This window comes from Caloenas nicobarica, chromosome Z (assembly GCF_036013445.1).
Source record: "Caloenas nicobarica isolate bCalNic1 chromosome Z, bCalNic1.hap1, whole genome shotgun sequence".
NCBI lineage: Eukaryota > Metazoa > Chordata > Aves > Columbiformes > Columbidae > Caloenas > Caloenas nicobarica.
The window spans coordinates 84,635,836-84,653,793 of record NC_088284.1 but is presented as its reverse complement, the minus strand read 5'-3'; the positions used below and the strand labels follow the sequence as shown (position 1 = coordinate 84,653,793).

General features: G+C 49.6%; 1 protein-coding gene across 1 annotated transcript; it reads left to right on the top strand.

The window, feature by feature from the left end:
* The first annotated feature begins 196 nt into the window (after positions 1-196).
* POLR1E (RNA polymerase I subunit E) lies at positions 197-15,311 on the top strand. Its single transcript, XM_065655781.1, has 12 exons — positions 197-379; positions 456-559; positions 3,120-3,196; positions 5,367-5,452; positions 6,179-6,234; positions 6,618-6,762; positions 8,363-8,470; positions 8,920-9,016; positions 9,738-9,871; positions 11,055-11,136; positions 12,557-12,688; positions 14,923-15,311. Exons 1-12 carry the CDS (start codon positions 319-321, stop codon positions 15,080-15,082), a joined length of 1,242 nt encoding a protein of 413 aa, XP_065511853.1. The 5' UTR covers positions 197-318; the 3' UTR covers positions 15,083-15,311.
* The last annotated feature ends 2,647 nt before the right edge of the window (positions 15,312-17,958 follow it).

The window sequence follows — 17,958 nt, the reverse complement described above, 5'->3', positions numbered from 1 at the left end:
GGGCGGAAGTGACGCCACCACGCAGCGGGGCGGCAGCCCGACCCCGCCCACCCTGCAGCCAACCAGTCAACAGTCCTGGTACTGATAGGCAACAGCTCCGCCCCCTCCCGGTACGCAGCAATAAGCACAGCCGTGATTGGGTGCATCTCTCTTCCCTCACGCGTAGCGGGTGCATCACGCCGGCTCCGCCGGGCAGCGGAGGCGGTGCGGGCGGAGGAACGGGCCGGGCCCGCAGGGAGCCGCTTCCCGCTGCGGGCGCCGCCTCTCCCCCGCCGCCGGGCCCTCACGTAGCGCCCCGCGGGGTCAGGCCCTCTCGCCATGGCCGCCGCCACTTGGCGCTACCGCGGGGACCCCGAGGCGGACCAGCCGGCGGCGCTGGGTGAGGCGGGGACCGGGCCGGGCGGGGGTCCCGGGCGGGTCGCGGTCGCGCTGACGCCTCTCCCCGCGCCTTGCAGTGCAGTTCTCCAACGGCAGGCTGCGGCGGGCCGAGGCCATAAGGTTCACCGTCTACCGGAACACGAACAGCGCCCATCCCCGGAAGAAGCACCAGAGGATCCTGGTGAGGCCCGGGCTGCCGCTGTCTGCGGCCGGTGCGGGGCGGTCCCGGGAGCCCGGAGCCCTGGGGCAGGCGGCGGGCGGAGCTCGGGAGCGGGCGCTGGGAGGCGGCAGCGCTGCGGGGACGGGGGTGCGGCCGTGCCGGTGGTACCGAAAAGTCGGCAAAAAGTCTCTTTAACACGGTTTTGAAAGTGCTAAAAAGCAGCACTTCTACTGCAGCGCGCTGGACGCTCAGAGGATTGTTCTTTAATCGAGCGTGGGTGTGATTCGCACTTCTTGGTATTTATCACAAGTACCAACTGCATATTCCTTTGTTTCTACTGCTTACTGAATGCATTAAACATAAATTACTCACATAATCCCACCCTTGGCCAAAGTCCATCTTTGGTTTTCGAGGGTCTTCATCAGGGGTCTCTAGTGGCCCCCGTGTCTTTGCAGCTGGTGCCTGCACAGTGTCGGCTTCTTGACCTGATATCCTGAGCGTGTGTGCTGTCATTTTGTGCTGCTGCTCAGCCAGACTCACACAGCTCTTCCTTCATCTAGTGGAACGTCCTGCTTGTCCAGCTTGCAAACCGAGGATATCCCGCTTTGCCTCATGTCCAGTCTGTGTAGAGCTGTTGTTTCTCTGTTACGTTTCTGTTACATTAGACCTGGTCTTGTTATGTTATGCCTAGGGGTTTCTAAAAGACTTTTGTTCCTTTTATCACTGGGGCCACACAGTACCTTCCGCCCCACACGGAGCAGCGGGTTTTCATCATTTTCCCTCATGGCTGCGCTCATGGCAGCTCCTGTGCGTGGGGGTAGAAGCCTCCATCAGCACACGGTCCCTGCGTTTCCGCTTCGCGGACACTGCTATCCCTCTCCTGCCCACTGCCCTGCTCCAGCTGTTACCCTGTAGTGAGCAAGACTCAGAAAATCTGTATGGAGCTTTGCTTTCTAGCAGATTTTTTAGAAAAACAATCAAAGTTTAGCCCCAGCCTGCGTGAGGGAGAGAGCTGTTTTCCAAATTTCACGAAATCTGTGGGATTTCAGAGGAAGTTCTTGTTCTCATAGGGGCTTCCACCACGGTGGAAGTGAATGATGGGAGGCGGCAGAGCAGGGAGGTGCTTGAAGCCACACCCAGGGTGGGCAGGGGAGTTCGTGTGCTCCGTGTTCCCACGAGGCCACCTGTGCTCTGTGGGGACCCATGGCGTGTCCCTGTGCCTCGGGAAGCATGTGTGGGTCCTGCAGCCCCGTGTCCAGCTCGGGGGTTTCAGCAGAGCTTGTCAGGATCAGGCTGTCTCCACTCGGGCTGGGCATCGCAGGCTGACTCTGGGAACAGAAATGAACCTGGATAATGCAATATGGGACACTTTGATTAAGGATTTTGAGAGTGATGTGAGAGTAACTTTTCCATCAGAACTGAAGATGTGCTTATTTAAAAAATTTTGGTTGATACATGATTGTGTGTTCTCAGGCAAAGGATGGTTTACTGAAGTTGTGTGTGTTGGTGATTTATTTTAGTAACCTAAAGAGAAATAATATTTGAAAATTAAAAACTGTTACTTAACAACTAGTTGGGTCCATTTGGTCACAAAATCTGTCATGTTATGTTTACACAGTGAACACACTGAAATATTTGCCAAAGGGTTTTTTTTGTTGTTGTTAATTTACATTATAAGGAGATTTCTGTTTCTTTTGATAGAAAACCAAGCTGAAAGTCAGAAGGTGCTTGCTACTGCCATTGTTAAGTTTTACAGCTGCTTATGTGCATGATTCACTCAATGAATAAATGGCTTTTTAGCCAAAATCCTCAGGGGAAATACAGTAGTAGAGCCACAATACAATAGTAGATACACAATACAATAGTAGAGCCACAAACATTTTGAAATACATTTAGGTGGTTGAGCCATTCCTGGTAGGGCTCTTTGGGTTTTTTTGAGTCAGTGAATTGCAATCGCTTGACAGTACTAAAGCTTTAAATGGACCATTTAAAATTACATTTTAAACTGAGTTCCTTTATTTGTGGTGTTGTCTGTCCAATGTCCTTTCACCCAGGCTGAAATCTGTAAGGTTTGTCCTGGCTGGAAGCTTTGAGCAACTGTGCTAAGGGCTCTAAAGCGTCAAAAATAGTATCTTAAATTGAGTGGCAGAGAGGCCGGATCTCTGCACCAGTGACTGTGAGGAAATCCAGCTTCTTTCACAAACTGTTGCTTCTGGATCAAAGTGCGGTGGTCAGCTCAGTGAGGCATTTTAATTGTGGTGGCACCCAAGTTTGCTACACTGAGGAACTCTAAATTATGATTCCCATGATTGCTTTGCAACGGTCCCTCGTCTTCTGGCCCAGTAAATCTGAGGTAGAATTATATATCATGGGTAGTTTCAACTTCAAGAAACATTGTCTGTCTATTAAAGATTTTGACCTAATGCACAATGTACAAAAAAATGAGCGAAGTGAAGTTTGGCTGTGTGTGATTAGTGTCTGATGCCTGGGAATATAGAGCTTTGTGGCACCAGGGAAAAAAGCAGATGAAGAGAAGGTTTTTCACAGCCCTGTATTGAAGTAATTTTTCTTTGTTTTTCAGGTATCAGAAAGTGAAAGGCTTTCTTACGTGGGGAATAACTTCAGCAGCGTAGTTAAGAAATATAACTCCCTATGCAGGTATGGCTTGCTGGCAAAATGGGGGCAAGAACGTGGAGGTAGAAGCGGAGGAATTGCTCAGATATTATACAGAGTTCCTGGAAGTCTTTCCTAAAGCTGTCTCAGAAGTTCCCACTGAGACCGTGGTTTGAATCAAGAACATTTTGACAGGACACTCCAGCTCCACTGTTTGTGAGCGTCACATCCCTTTGGACATTGATGTTACAGACAAATAGAGTATATTTGAAAAGGTCTTGTGAAGGAAAGGCCAAGGTGATGATTTGATGTAGCTGAAACCTAGGAATAGCAGCTTTGTTATTAAGAAACTAAGAAATTAAGATTAGGAAATCTCCAAGTTCATCTGCTGCCCAGGAAACTGCTGAGCCATTAATCACCATTTAACTTCAGGGCCACAGCATGACACTGTAAATTCATAATCTGTCTGTGCTTCATGCTGTAAAAGGAAGTGTTGGTGAGCTCACCAGCCTTCACATGTCCTGATGTAAGAATGTGACCTTTGTAGCCCTGGGGCAGATCCCACTGGCCTACTACTAAGAAGTATTCTGTATCTGAGATCTTTCTCCTCTAATAGGAAAACCACTAAATATGTGGAGAGCCAATGTGAAATATTCTTGCATTGTTACAACCAAAGGTGTTTCTTCTCTCCTTTGATGCTTTTCACTGCTGGTAGCAGCGTACACAGCACTGAAATGCATGTAATGTGGATGCAAGACTCTTGGTACCAAGTATTCTGCTTAATTAACAGCAGTTGAACAGCGTGTGCCCAGGTGGCCAAAAGGCCACCAGCATCCTGGCTGGTACCAGCGCTGGTGCAGCCAGCAGACCTAGGGCAGTGACCATCCCTGTGCTGGGCACTGGGGAGGCCAAACCTCAAATCCTGGGGGAAGTTTTGGGCCCCTCAGGCCAAGAAAGGCCTCGAGGTGCTGGAGCGAGCTAAAGGAATGGAGCTGGTGAGGGGCTGGAGCACAAGTGTGATGGGAGTGGCTGAGGGACCTGGGGGGTTCAGCCTGGAGAATAGGAGCTGAGGGGAGACCTTCTGACCTCTGAACTGCCTGAAAGGAGCTTGGAGCCGGGGGGGTTGGGCTCTGCTCCCAAGGAACAAGTGCCAGGACCAGAGGAAACAGCCTCAAGTTGCGCCAGGGGAGGTTGAGATTGGATCTGGGGAACAATTTCTTCCCCAAAGGGCTGTCGGGCATTGGAACAGGCTGCCCAGGGCAGCGGTGGAGTCACCATCCCTGGAGGGGTTGAACAGGCGGAGATGAGGTTCTCAGGGACACAGGTCAGTGCCAGGGGTGGGGGAACGGTCGAACTCGGTGAACTTGAGGTGCTTTTCCAACCAAAACGATTCTGTGATTCTACGATTCCCACTGTGCTCAGGCAGCTCTTCAGAGAGCAGTTGAATAGTGAGTGTCCCTCCTGCTGCAGCAGTCAGCCTGTTGTGCAAGTGGGTTTTGTCTTCAGAAAGTGTGTCCTGAGTTTTAGGGTTATATATTATGGACAGAGCAAGTTCAGGCAGCAGTTAGGAAGGATCACATGGAATGAACTCTTCTGGTGGGATAGAAAGTGGTGCAGTTGATAAACTAATCAGCTTCAGGCAAGGGGGGTCAGCAGACATGGTGAGGAGCAGCACAAACCATTTGGGCTTGCCCCTCTGAAATGTGGCATTAAAAGGAATTTACCTTAGAGAAATTACCCTATTTTAGAGACAATGACGTCACATTTCTGAGGAGCTCTGAGGGCTTAAAGTGACTTGTACTAAGCAGAGAACTGGCCACAGGGAACCAAATTGTTAAAAACACAGGAAACTGCATAGAAGCACCAAGAAGGTCCTGACGCATCAAAAAAGACAAAAGCATTGCAGGTAGCGCTCTGTCACCTAGACTTCGTGCATTTTGGAGCTAATTTAGTTGTCTTCAGACATCTATTTACTTAGAGCAACAAGTCTTCATATATGTATATGCGTGTGTGTGTATACATATATATATGTGTGTGTATGCCTTGGAGGTAACTTGTTTTATTGTACCATCCCAGATGTGCTTGGAAAACTTGTATTTGCAAGGCAGATGAAGTGGCAGGGGATGGGGAATATACATGGCTCCTCACCATATATTTTAAAACATCACTATTGCTGGACTGCCTCTTGCTAATCACCTGTCCCTGTTCTTCCCAGGTATTTTGTGGGTGTGTTAGACAAGGACTCTGGGCAGATGGAAGTCTATAATGCTGAAATATTCAACATGCAGCCCTTGCTGTCAGGTAGGAGGATCCTGTGTTTAACCCCAGTGCCAGGCTGCAGTGTGCTAGACCTGTCTGTGCCCTCAGCTATCCGCTGCCTGGTTGCTGATGGCAGTGCTCTCCTGTCTCCTTGTCTGCTCTTTCTTCCTCATTTCTGCCTTCTTCCCTCAGCTCAGAGGAAGGAAGATATGTTACACTCTCCTTCTGAGGCACTGCATGATGTGAAAAACAGAGAGAGAAGGAAGCAATATCACACCTGAAATTTTGGGTGGAGGTGAAGCAGAGAGTGTTATGGGTGGGAGGGTGGAACTGCTGGAGTCAGTAACAAAACTGTCACTGTTCAGAGTAAGTGCAGTCTTGTCTAGGTGTGCTTTGCTGGGAGAGCCCTGGAAGCTGTCAGGTCAAGGGACTGGATTACTGAATTACTGACTGGATTACCCCAGCTTTTCTCCAGCAGAATTGCATTTTATTACTGAACCCAGAAGGATAACCCAAAGGATATCATCTTTTGGGAGCTCATTTTTCCCCTGTGTAGCAGGACGTGGATATTGCTGCAATCTTTTCCTTTTTTGTTCTAGGTATATAATCTCTTGTTCAATGTGTTCTTTAGTTGACAAACTCATATGGAGGAGATCTTGAAGTGTTGTGCCAAGTCTTTCAGTAATGGATTAGAGCTAAAGGCATACCGAATCCGTGTGCTTTCCTGGCTGCTGCGAGCCAAGCATAATAACCTCTGTTCTTTTACAGGTAACATAATGCCTGATGACACGAAGGATTATCAGAATAAATCCTACAGGGAGAAGGTAAAGCTGAAAACCCCCATGGTATTCTGCTGTCGTTATCCAGCTAACAGTGGCAGATGATACTTGTCTGAGACTGTGATGTTTGCTTTACTGCAGGGTAAACCTGTGCAGGTTCAGTGCTCTCTCTGTTCCTTGTGAGACAGTGCATTGTTAGTGCCTAACTTGGCAGTACATTCATTATTATTTTAGACTTTATTACAATCCTGGTTACTTCTTGCCTCCTTGCAGATCAGTGTTTGTCGTATGGTTGTGCCTGGTGAAAAGTTTTAAGTTATCTTAGTGAATGTGGATGTGGAACAAGTGGTGGTTAGCTGAGTTTTCCTCTTAGTTGCAAAGTGTCTTCAGTTTAGCAGTGTGTTTTAATTTGCGTCTCCCTTGCACAGATGGATTTGTGCATTGAGGCCTTTGGTACCAGCAAGCAGAAGCGAGCACTGAACTCTCGGCGAATGAATGCAGTGGGCAATGACGTTGTGAATACGGCTGTGACAAAAGCAGCAGCAAATGTCATAGAGGCAAAAGGAGTAACAGGTAAGAATATTGTCTGGGGTGTTAATGAAGGCAACCAGAAGTGCCTTTTTTAGTCTGTTTCTTGTCAAATGTGGTGGCAAGAAGAAAGGAGTTTTCTTGGAGTGACCAAGGAAGTAGCTGGACTAACAGCTGAGAAGGGCACACGTGGAAGAACTTGCAGATCTTTCTGGTGGAAAAGGAACTGCTTTCTCTGATTGTGCGAGACAGTGTGAAAGTTGCCTGAATGACAGGAGGTCCCTGTGACATCAGTGTTCATCCCTGCCCATTGTTGGGAGCTCTTCTGGGAGTCCCTGGATATCAGTTTACTGGGATAAAGGCAGAACATGCATCTGGTCTGAACTGGGATGCTGAACGTTCATCAGAGTGGACCGTGCCCTGGCTTCACAGTGGCCTGTCTATGGAAAATGGTCAGTGCCCTGAGCCAGGTCACAGCCCCATCATGTGTCATCCCTGGCGCTGCTGTGGCTGCGCTGAATTAGGTTGTCCAGCCTGTGCCACCCTCCTGTGCCCTGCCCTGACCAAGAAGGAGAAATGGTGGAGAAGTCATGGCAAGGCAACAAGAATGGGTGATGCCCGGAGCACACGGCTAACAAGGGGAGGCAGACAGCCCTGGGCTTGGTTCCTCCGGCAAAGAGGAGGCCATGGGTGATCTAACAGCAGCCCCCAGCTACCTGAAGGGCAATCAGAGCCAAACCCTGCTCAGCAGTGCCAACAAGGATCAGCAGCACAACTTGCAGTGGTCCCAGGACCTTGGGAGGTCCAGGTAGGAGACTGGAGGAACCTTCTTGCCTTGGAGGGCGGTGCAGCCCTGGGGCAGGTCACAGAGAGGTGCGGAGTCACCAGCCTTGGTTTCCAAGCATTGGCAGGACAAAGCCAGGGCTGCCCTGGTCTGCTGGTGTAGACTGTCCTACTCTGAGCAGGAGGTTGGACAGGAGACCTGAGCTCCTTTCCACTGTCATGTCTGGGATTCTGAGTTTCATTAGTTATGAACAAGAGAGACATCTGTTGATTATAGAACCCATCAGCTCTCATCCATTGTGTTCCATGTTGGATATTGACCTGTGCTCTCAGAGCTGCTGTGTACCAAACAGATGCCCAACAGAACCCAGTGTACTAAAATCACATTCTGCCCACACTGCAGGCAGGAGGTGCAGCAGCCAGTTTCTCTCCGTGCTCTTCTCCCCTAGATTTTTCTCTAGTCTGGAGTGGCTTTTCTGAATTTTAAGGAGCAGAAAGTTACTGGTGGAAGTGATGACACCAGTCTAAAACCCAGCATACTGAATACATAGCGGGCATATGAGAAGCTCTTAGCCTTTCTGTGCCTCCTGGAATGCTTTCTGTACCATGAACACCTACATGTGGCTGTAACAAAGGAAAATTGGAAAGAGCTGTAGCCTTTTCCTCACTACTGTCCCAAATGAGATAAACTGAAATGGAGTTTTAAACATTTAAAACTCCAGCTGTGACTAAGCCAGCATCAACCCAAGAACCACTATTGAGTAGACTTGTGTTTAAAGGAAGGGTTTGCGTTGGGGTCACATTCTCTGTGGTTTTGTTTGCATGGTCCAAATACTCTTTTTTTTCTGCCTTCCCTCCAAAGCTTTGATCCAGGATGTGGCCCAAGATGATGAGCAGAACATCTCCATCTTCCTCCCACCGTGTAATGAAGATGCTGACAAACCAGAAAATGTTTACAAGTTCGAGGACAGTATCTTTTTCTGTAGCAGAGTGGTTTCCCACACGTGTAAGCCTCAATATCAGTGGTCTGGCACATGGGAGTGAGTGCTGCCGGGGTGTGAATGAGCCAAGTCTTCTCTCAAAACTGAGAGCAGAGATCTACTGTGTTGAGGTTTGTGGGCCTGCAAGTCCCCTGTCCTGCCTCTTCCCTACAGAGAGCAGGATGCTGTGCCTCCCTGTTGGCAGCAGTTCGACTGGGAATAGTAGTGAGGTCAGACGTGCAGGAGAAATGACTTGTGGTCTCTTCAGAGACATTTTTTTATTGGCCACCTTCCACGTCCTGGCATTGCACCCTCTTATTTGTAATTTCATTCCCTCCTTCCCTACTAGAGCAAGAGCGGATAGAGCTTATCTCCCTGCAGGTTGTTCAGACCAGAAGGGACAGCAAAGGCACACTTGTTTTCTTTAAAATCCTTTCAGTTCTGTCCCCTGCAGAGTATAAAGCATTGGAGGTTCCAGCAGCAGTCTTTGTTAACATTACTCCAGAAGAAATCACTAAGAAAACAGAAGAGAAAAGGTAATACTGCTGCAAATAGCCTTGCAATAATTGAGGCGGGCCCCATTAAACTCTAGTTTTCCCTGGGGCAGGACAGCTGCTGCCGCCAGTTCCACTGTACCCAGGCTCATCTTTTGGGTGCAAGGGGAGGACACTTGATCCAAGCACGGCTGAGCAACACCCATTGTGGGGAATGGGGGGTATAGTTTTACAGGTGAGGAAGTTGTGTGCACAGCAGCGTGGCTGCCCTTCAGGGAACTGACTGTGGAGGACAGTGGAAACATCCAGAGTGGGGTCTGAAGGCAGGTCTGGGAGATGGGCCACAGAACCGAGCCAAGTGTGATGTGATCTGTCTTGCTGGGGGTTGCCGTGGCTCAGCAAGCCGATGTGGACGCATGCTTAGAGCTGTTAAGCCCTTGTGCTGAGGGGCTGAAATGAGCAGGAAAAACAAAAACTGCACCTCACTGCTGTGCTCCCTGTGTCAAAGTAGAAGTGTGTCTGTGTGCCACATGGAGAGCCTACAGTTCCTGCACTGTGGGGACCTTCTTAGTGGCTGCATGCTGGCAGGCAGGAGCTGGCTGAACACAGTGGGCGCTGACAGGAAAGCGTGCTCATCCTTCATAGGTGTGCATGGAACTCCTCTCAAACAGCTGAGCAGTGAAGTTACAGGTTTGTCCTCCTGACAATGTAAACTGGTTCCTGGTTCTTTGAGCTTCATTCTTGCCCTCTTTCTCTCCTTCAGCCATTGCTCCTTTGTTTTAGAGGAGCTGAAGTTCCTGCCTGCCAATGAGGAGAGCAGAGATCGCAAAGCCCGATGCCTTTGGTTCCTGGACACCCTTATTAAGTTCAGCCACCTGAAAGTGATCAAGAAGAAGAGTAAGAGTTTTCACTCCTTCACTTTTGAGCTACCTGCTGAGACTTTGTTTGTAATTACTGCTGTACACAGCCGCCCAGAATGAGCTGTGTGATTGAACAGCTGGCTGCGGCAGTTGCTCTCAGCCTGTTTCATGCAGAGGTTGAGGATGTTTGTGTTTTTGAGGTTTGACCTGCATCTCCTGGGGTGTGTATGTCTAACCCTTTTCAGTCCCTTCGTAACTGCCACGCAGCAGGATGGCCCCGTGAGATCCTCTGGGTAGGACACAAGGTAGCTTAGATTGGAAGGTTTGGGATTCTTTCTAGTTTATTGATAGCTCTGTACTTAAAAATGTGGTTTGTGTTTTCACACCTTAGTCCTAAGACAAGAGGCTGGAAACTGTCAGCTCTCTCCCTCATCCAGCCTCCCTATTGCAGGTGCAAGACGCACACACAGTACACAATACATCCCTTGTACCTCTATGCTTTTGAGAACATCTGCATCATCCTTTGCTTATTAGCTCAATGCGTGGATCACAGTGATCGTATTTCTGCTGTATTCAGAAATTCCTGCTTTTTAAATGGCAGGAACTGCTGTTCTTGAAAGCACTGCACAAAATGTTTTGGTTGAGATTTTCAAGACTTGCCATCTTCCATAGGACTTGTGTGTCCGAGTCTCCTTGTCAGTGCTGAAAATGTCATTGTTGGCCTTTTCAAGGGCAAGGGGGTGGTGGAGGAGGAAACGGCAAGCCTGGCTGTAAATATCCCCCTGCATTGCTGAACACACCAGAGTCACCCTGTACGACTTAGTCAAGGAGGATGTGGAAATGACTAGTCCTGGTGCTAGTAGGAATTTGTTACTGTGGTTTCAGTTCTAATAATATTTTGTGTCAGGAGCATCTATTAAGAGGCAGGAAACCACCATAAGAAATAGGTGCATAGGTGCACACGCATGCATTTTAGATTGTGTACTATTGAAGTGGAAGATGTCATTTGTAAAGAAAATAAAAGCTATTAGGAGTCTCTCAGACCTGAAAAATGAGGAGACTGGAAATCAAGTGACTGGGTTCCATTTAGGTTCTCTGTGTTCCTGGGAAGAGGTGATAAATGTTGTAGTAATAAATGTGCTGTGGTGGTGGCTGGAGATGGGCAGTACAAGAAGAGTATGTGTTCCTCATTTCTCTGCAAAAACTCCTTTCTGTCCTAGATCCAATGGGTCCCGAATGCCCCCACATTATTAGCAGGAAGCTCATGAAGAATTTCACTTCGCTGACCTACAACAATGGCAGGTAAGGAACTGTGTTTGTTTTGATCTTCTGGAGGCAGATATAGCAGAGCTCAGCTCGAAGGGCCATGGACACATTTTGGGTACGAGAGGCGGGGAGTGGTACTGCATGTAGTGGAGGGACTGGAGTGCATGGAGCTGGCAGTGACAGTGGCAAAGTTGAGAGCCTCTGGGTGAGGATTTAAGGGTCAGACAAATAAAGCAAATGTTGTTGTGGGAGTCTACTACGGGCCACCCAGCCAGGATGACGACACTGATGAGTTATTCTTTAAGGAACTAAGTGAAGCCTCCAAATAATTTCCCTTGTCCTTATGGGGGACTTCAACTTGCCAGATGTCAACTGGGAATATCACACAGCTGACACCAACAGGTCCAGAAGGTTCCTAAAGCATCTGGATGATAACATCTTGGTGCAGATACTAAGGGAACTGACCAGGAAAGGTGCCTTTCTAGATTTGATTCTCACTAATACAGAGGGTCTTGTGGGAGAAGTGGTGACTAGTGGCTGCCTTGGCCACAGCAACCACGAAGCCGTCAGGTTCAAAATCTTTGCTAATGGGAGGAAAACTGCCAGCAAGACCTTAACACTAGATATGAGGAGAACAGATTTCAGGCTGCTCAGAGAAATACTTAGTAAGATTCCCTGGGAAGAAGCTTCTGAAGGTGCTGGGGCCCATCAGTGATGGTGATGGAGGAAGGGCAGGCACCGATCTCTTTGCTCTGGTGACCAGTGACAGAACCCCAGGGAATGGCAGGAAGATGTGCCAGGGGAGGGTCAGTTGGACATGAGGAAAAGGTTCTTCACCCAGAGCGTGCTGGACACTGGAACAGGCTCCCCAGGGAGCCTCCGCTGAGAAGGGATGTAAAGCTGACACTCAGCCATAGCACAGCTGCGCTGCTGCTGTTGATCTTACAGGAGCAGGCAATTTGATTTAGCAGCAGAGAATTTGATTTCAAATGGGCCAGCTTTTGTCTGAAGGCTCAAACTGGTGCTGAGCAGTCAAACCCCAGAGGATTGCCAGCCAGGGATCTGGGTTGTGTGGCTTGTGTGTCTGAGGTGCTGTTGGTAGTTACAATGAATGCCCTCTGAACAGCTTCTCTTTGCTTTTCTTTTGCAAGAGACCAGCCTGCCAAAGAGACTGGAGTGCCATTAGTTGGTGATTTTGTCAGGGCTGCACAGTGAACCACAAGCCCAAAGGCTTGCACTTCCGAACAGAAACAGGGTGGGCAGAAGTGGGCTGTGAGGACAAAGAAGCCCGTTAGGCCCCTCTGATCAGAGGTCTGCGCTGCTTTGAGCTCTTCTTTGGTGTCTAGGAGGAGTCAGTTTGTCTAACGGGGCTCCAGCTCTGTCTGCACCTCATGGTGGTTGTGTTTCGGGTTTGCTGACGCTCCACATCTCATGTATTCTCCCTCTTGCCATTCAGTCTCCAGAATTTAGTCTCTGCGTCAATGAAGGCTAAAATCACAGCGTATGTCATTGCACTGGCTCTGCACATCAACAACTTCCAAACAGACCTCACAGTCCTGCAGAATGACCTGAAGCTCCAAGAAAGCAGGTGAGTCCTTGTGTTTGTTCATGCCTGCCAAGATGTGCTGCGATCCTCTGATAGCCCCTGGTGAGAGAGCTCTGGAGTTTCTCTTGCACCAGTTTCTCAGATTTATTTTAGGCCCTGGTGCTCATAAAGGAGGGTGGTTATATGTCTCTAACTTTGCAAGGGTGCTTGTTGCAGAGATGTCTTCAGATGCATCCAGAGGCTCTTCAGCTATTCTGCAGGCAAAGGAACTGAGGCTAGCAGCTCCAAAATGTCCAGCTAGGGCAGGTTCCAGGACAGAACCCATCCCCTGCCCCCAGCTCTGCTTCTGGCCTGACAAACCACATCCTCTGTGCCCCTTCTTGCTGCAGAGCTCCGGTCCCTGTTAGGTACCAGTCGGGGTGTAACTGCAGGAAAACTAGAAACGGGGGAATTTTTTTCCTCACAGTCACACTGTGAGCATGTAGTTGGTGTTTACATGGAGGAATCCCAGACCCCTGAAATGTACCCACCCTGGGCTTGGCACTGAGACTGTTTTTGTGTCTGAAATACTGACAGACTCAGGGACCTTCCTGCAAAGCATCACAGGGAGAGGCTGTAGGCAGAACTGCTCACCATGGTGTTTGAAACAAGGATTTGCCAAGTCAGTGTTGGTGAAAGCGAACGGGTAGAAAACAGCTTGCAGGAGAAGCATCAGGTCAAACAACTCTTGCTTTAGCTTCTGGGGCAGTTTCTCCCCGGACTGTTAATCTTCCATGGAAGAACACATGTGTGAGATTGATCTGCTGCCAGCTGCAAGTCCTGCACTTCCCAGTAGGTGTCAGCCAGAGCTGTTGCTCTGCCCAGCCATCCCTCTGGCCCTGCACAATCGGTCTGGAACTGATCTGAACCGCTCACCCGGGATGCTGTGTGTGCTGGGGCGTCTCCCAACAGCAGAGATCGGTGCTCTCTGGGCGGGGGTTGGGTGGCCCCGTTAGTGGCTGTTTGGCTATGCTTGGTATCTCCTTCCCACCCTGTCCTGCTCTGCAGGTGATGGTGACACCAGGGGCCTGTGCTTCCAAATTCAGTCATGTTGGTCCTTCTTACCAGGAATGCTTAGAGCTTATATGGCTGAACTGTGCAGGGATACAAAAGTTCACTGCAGTGGTGGAAATCCCTGTGGACTGTCCAGGGGTTTCTGGCCGGGGGAAAGTTCTGGCAGTAACAGGAGTTATCTAAGCCCCTGGTCACCTCTTGGTTTTGCAAGCTCCCTAGTCAGCCTTGATGCAATGACTTGTGGTTTTGCCCTAGTTATGCTCTTTATTCTTTGGTGGGTAGAAGTGGGTTTAACAGCAGTGTTTGCTGTTGGTTTCAATCTTTTTTTTTTTTAATCTAAACTTTTTAAGGAATCTGTGTTGGTTTTTGCAATTGATGCCCAGGTTTTGTTCTTAATGGCTGTATTGGAGCTTGGAACACAGGGTGCAGATGCTGTTGAGAAAAGGGTGGAGGAGGCTGGGACCTGTTGGAAAAAATCAAGGAGACACAGCCCTGAGCCACCTGATGGGATGGTCCTTGCCTGGAGTGGGAGGTTTGACTGGAGAACCCTTCCCAACTGAACCTGTTTGTATTCCAAAGATAATAAAGTCAGCTGGGAGGATCCTGGGACTTGTGTGTTCCCAGGACACCTATTTTCCTGCGAGTTTTCCCCCCTGCACTTTGTTCTCTCTGTTTGACGAACTCTCATGTGTGTTCTGGGTTGTGCCCTCTTGCCTGAGCTCTTAACTCTACACATCTCAGCCAAACCTCTCTTCTTACAGCTAAAGATGCAGAATTTTAGTGGCTAAAAGGAGCTGTTCTTGCTGTACTGGGTTCATCGTACCACATGCGGGAGATGAGTGTACTGGGATGCAGCCAGGGGCTGCCAGCAGCAGCAGCAGCTGAACAGAAATAGTGCCTGTTCTCCTCTTTGTAGGGAGGCAGAGAGGAGCGTTATTTGTTCTCAGCTGGCCATTGCATGAGGCAGTGTGGGTTTGTAATGCTCTCCAGGGTGGTGGTGACAGCTCAGAGCATTCCAGCCTTCTAGGAAGGCTCCACCTTGTAGTCTTTGACTGCTTCCAGCTTCTGTCTCCATGGTACCCTTGAAATGCAGAGAACATTTCCTGCTCGCTGCTGTCTCCTGGCTCCTCCCCTGAGGGAAGAGGTGGTTGATATTTTGTGTGGTGTCATGGTACAGAACATCTGTGTGCCCCGCTGACACGGTGCTCTCTGGTGTGTTCCAGGATGATGGACATCGCAAAGGCCATGCGGTTGAAGATCTCCAAGGCGAAGGGGCTGCTGGGACTGGAGAATGATCAGAACCACAAGCTGGGCATGCTTTCTCTCCCCTTGCCTGTGCAGAAGGCATCAGTGAGCCAGCGGAAGCGCAAGAAAATGAACTAAAATTCTGGGAGGTCTGAGCACGGGCAGAGCAGTTCCTTCCTCAGCTGCTGTTCTGCACACAGAGCATCACGAGGATGTTGGGTTTGGCCGTCCAGCATCAGCACCTGACCCTGCCCAAACCCTGTTGTGAGGCTGGGCTGGAACAGGTGTTCACCTCATTAAGCTGCTGCCTTTTTGTGTTTATGCAGAAAAAGCTACAATAAAGCATCTGTCTTTTTTCCTGTCTGTATGAGGGCAGAAGGATGTATGTTGTTCTGGGGTAAGAGAACACGGTTTGAAATGGCAGGTCTTCCACCAGCTACTGTCTGGTTGGTTCTGGCCGTGACCTGTCGGTTTGTGGCCCGTTTTACCACTTTTTCATGCATGCAGAGTGGAAAGCATAGAAAGAGACAGACTAAGCAAATCTTGACTTACACAGAGCCAAACCTGTGTGTATGTTTGGTTCTCTAGACTTCCAGTATAAGAAAAAGTGTAAAGATGCAACACAGACATAATATTTCTGCCTTTTTCCCTATCCTTGCTGCTTGCCTGGAGGAGGGAAGATTCTGCTGACTTTGAGCTGGTGACTTCTTCAGCAGGGGCAATTAGTTTGAATCCACAGCTGTGGATTCCCCATGCTTAGGAGAAAGACTCCTGGGCTTGTTTCTCTGCATTTTCACTCCAGTCCTGGACTGCTGGGCTGTGAGCATCCTATGGGGCTTGTGAAAAGTTGAGAAAAAGCATGTTTGAAACACGAGCAGCATGTGATGAAGATGAGATAAAGAGCAGTTTTCTCTTTGAGGTGTCCTTGCTTCAGACAGTAATTTGGGTTTAGTACATCATTTGGGGATTTAAGGGTAACTCCTTACATGCCTTAATGACCCGCTATTCACAGTTCTCATTAGAAGTGACACAAACATTCAGTTTTCTGGGTAGAAGATAATTAATGCCCTGGGAATTACAGGCTGCAGATAATGGGGATGTTTTTGTCACAGAATGTTGAGGTTTGAAGGGATATCTGGAGGTCACCTTGTCCGATGCCCCTGTGCAAGCAGGGCTGCCCAGAGCCGCATGCCCAGGGCCATGTCCAGATGACTCTAATTAATCTCCCAGTGAGGGTAAATCCGCAACCTCCCTGGGCAACCTGTGCCAACACTTGGTCACTCTCATGGTGACAAAGTCTTCCCTGATGTTCAGAGGGAGCCTCCTGTGTGTCAGTCTGTGCCTGTGGCCTCTGGTCTTGCCACGGCACTGCTGGAAGAGGCTTATCCCCATGGCGTTCTGTGTTCAGGTGTTCATAGACAGCGATGAGATCTGAGCCTCCTCTGCTCCAGGGGGGACAGTCCCAGCTCAGCCTCTCATACCTGAGATGCTCCAGTCCCTCCAGCATCTCGGTCGTCCCTCATTGGCCTCTCTCCAGTGTGTCTGTGTCTCTGGTCCTGTGGAGCCCAGAACTGGACCTGGCACCCCAGGTGCAGCCTCACTGGTGCTGAGCAGAGGGGAAAGATCCCCCTGTACCTGCTGGCGATGGCCCTGGTGCCACCAGGACACCGCTGGCCTCTGCTGTGAGGGTACGTTTCTGGCGCGTGTCCGGGGTGTGGGGCTGCTCCTTTGTGTGCAGGACTTGGCACCCGAACCTGGGAAACCCCTGACTTACCCTGGGCTTGTTCTCAGCCCTTCAGTAGAGAGAATTTCCTCAGGGAGCTGATCTGGCTGAAACCACTTTCTGTGGTTTGTTTTGGGTTGTTATTAAGATCTGGTCTTCTGCATGTCAGAGACAGCAGCTCTGTCTTAGATTGGTAAGAAGCACTACCCTGAGATATTTAATTAGTTTATCCCATTTACATAATTCTAGCTTATTGCTGCTGTGTTTCAGATAGATGATACGGGGCACAAGAACGGGTGGAGGAGTGGATCACCCTGACAATGCCGTGAGGTTCTGGATGAAAAATTACCTGCTATTGCGAAGCTGCTTCTGTGTGCCCAGGTGGGCAGAGAAGCAGAAAGCAGAGGTGGTTGCCTGACCAAACAAGCACAAACTGATGCTCTCTTGTGATTTGGAGGCACTTGCAGCAGAGATGAGGATGTTAACAGCGTCTCCTGACATTGGGCTGTGTGCAGCTGAGGCTGTTCTGAGCACCTCCAAGAGCAGCCCTGGCTGGGGAAACGAGTGCTAATTTATTCTGAATGGGAGAATGACTCATCTGCAATGCGTGTTGGCATTAACCGCTGCACTTCGGAAAGCAGCTGTTCGCCTTCCCCATGGCACAGCGGAGTTCTTCACCGTGTGGAACCAAGTGCTGAGGCAGAGGGGTGGCAGCGGGGAAGGGGGACCAGAGACCCTGGGTTGGGGCCGGAAAGGAGCCCCTGGCACGGGCAGGACGGGCCTGCGGGCAGGTCCCGCGGGGACTGGCCAGCTGTGAGCCACTGCAGCCCAGACGCACCCAGAGCCCCCAGTCACGTCCTCCCATCCCCATCTGCATCATGGGGAGGGGTTGTGAGCAGACGGGCTGATCCCTGCAAGACAACAGCAAAGGAGAAACCCAGTAGCCATGAGGAAAGATGCTTTTCTGGAAATGAGAAGAGGTTTTCTAATGCTCTGCTCAGCTTTCGGGGATCACCTTATTCGTCCTGGGCACAGAGCGTGCAGGAGGGGCGGGTGGATCTCCCTGTGCATCTCTCCAGATGTTGTCCCCAAAACAGGGCTCTATCACCTTTGGTGCATACAAATGAGCCAAATTCAGCACACAGAGATGAGGTACAATTTATTACAGAGTTGCACAAGTCTGGATGCTGGAATAAAACCAGCAGGACAGCAAGAAAAGTAAAAGGCAATATACACAAAATCTTATCACTACCCAGGGCAGCCCTAAAGAGCCACACATTTACACATTTGC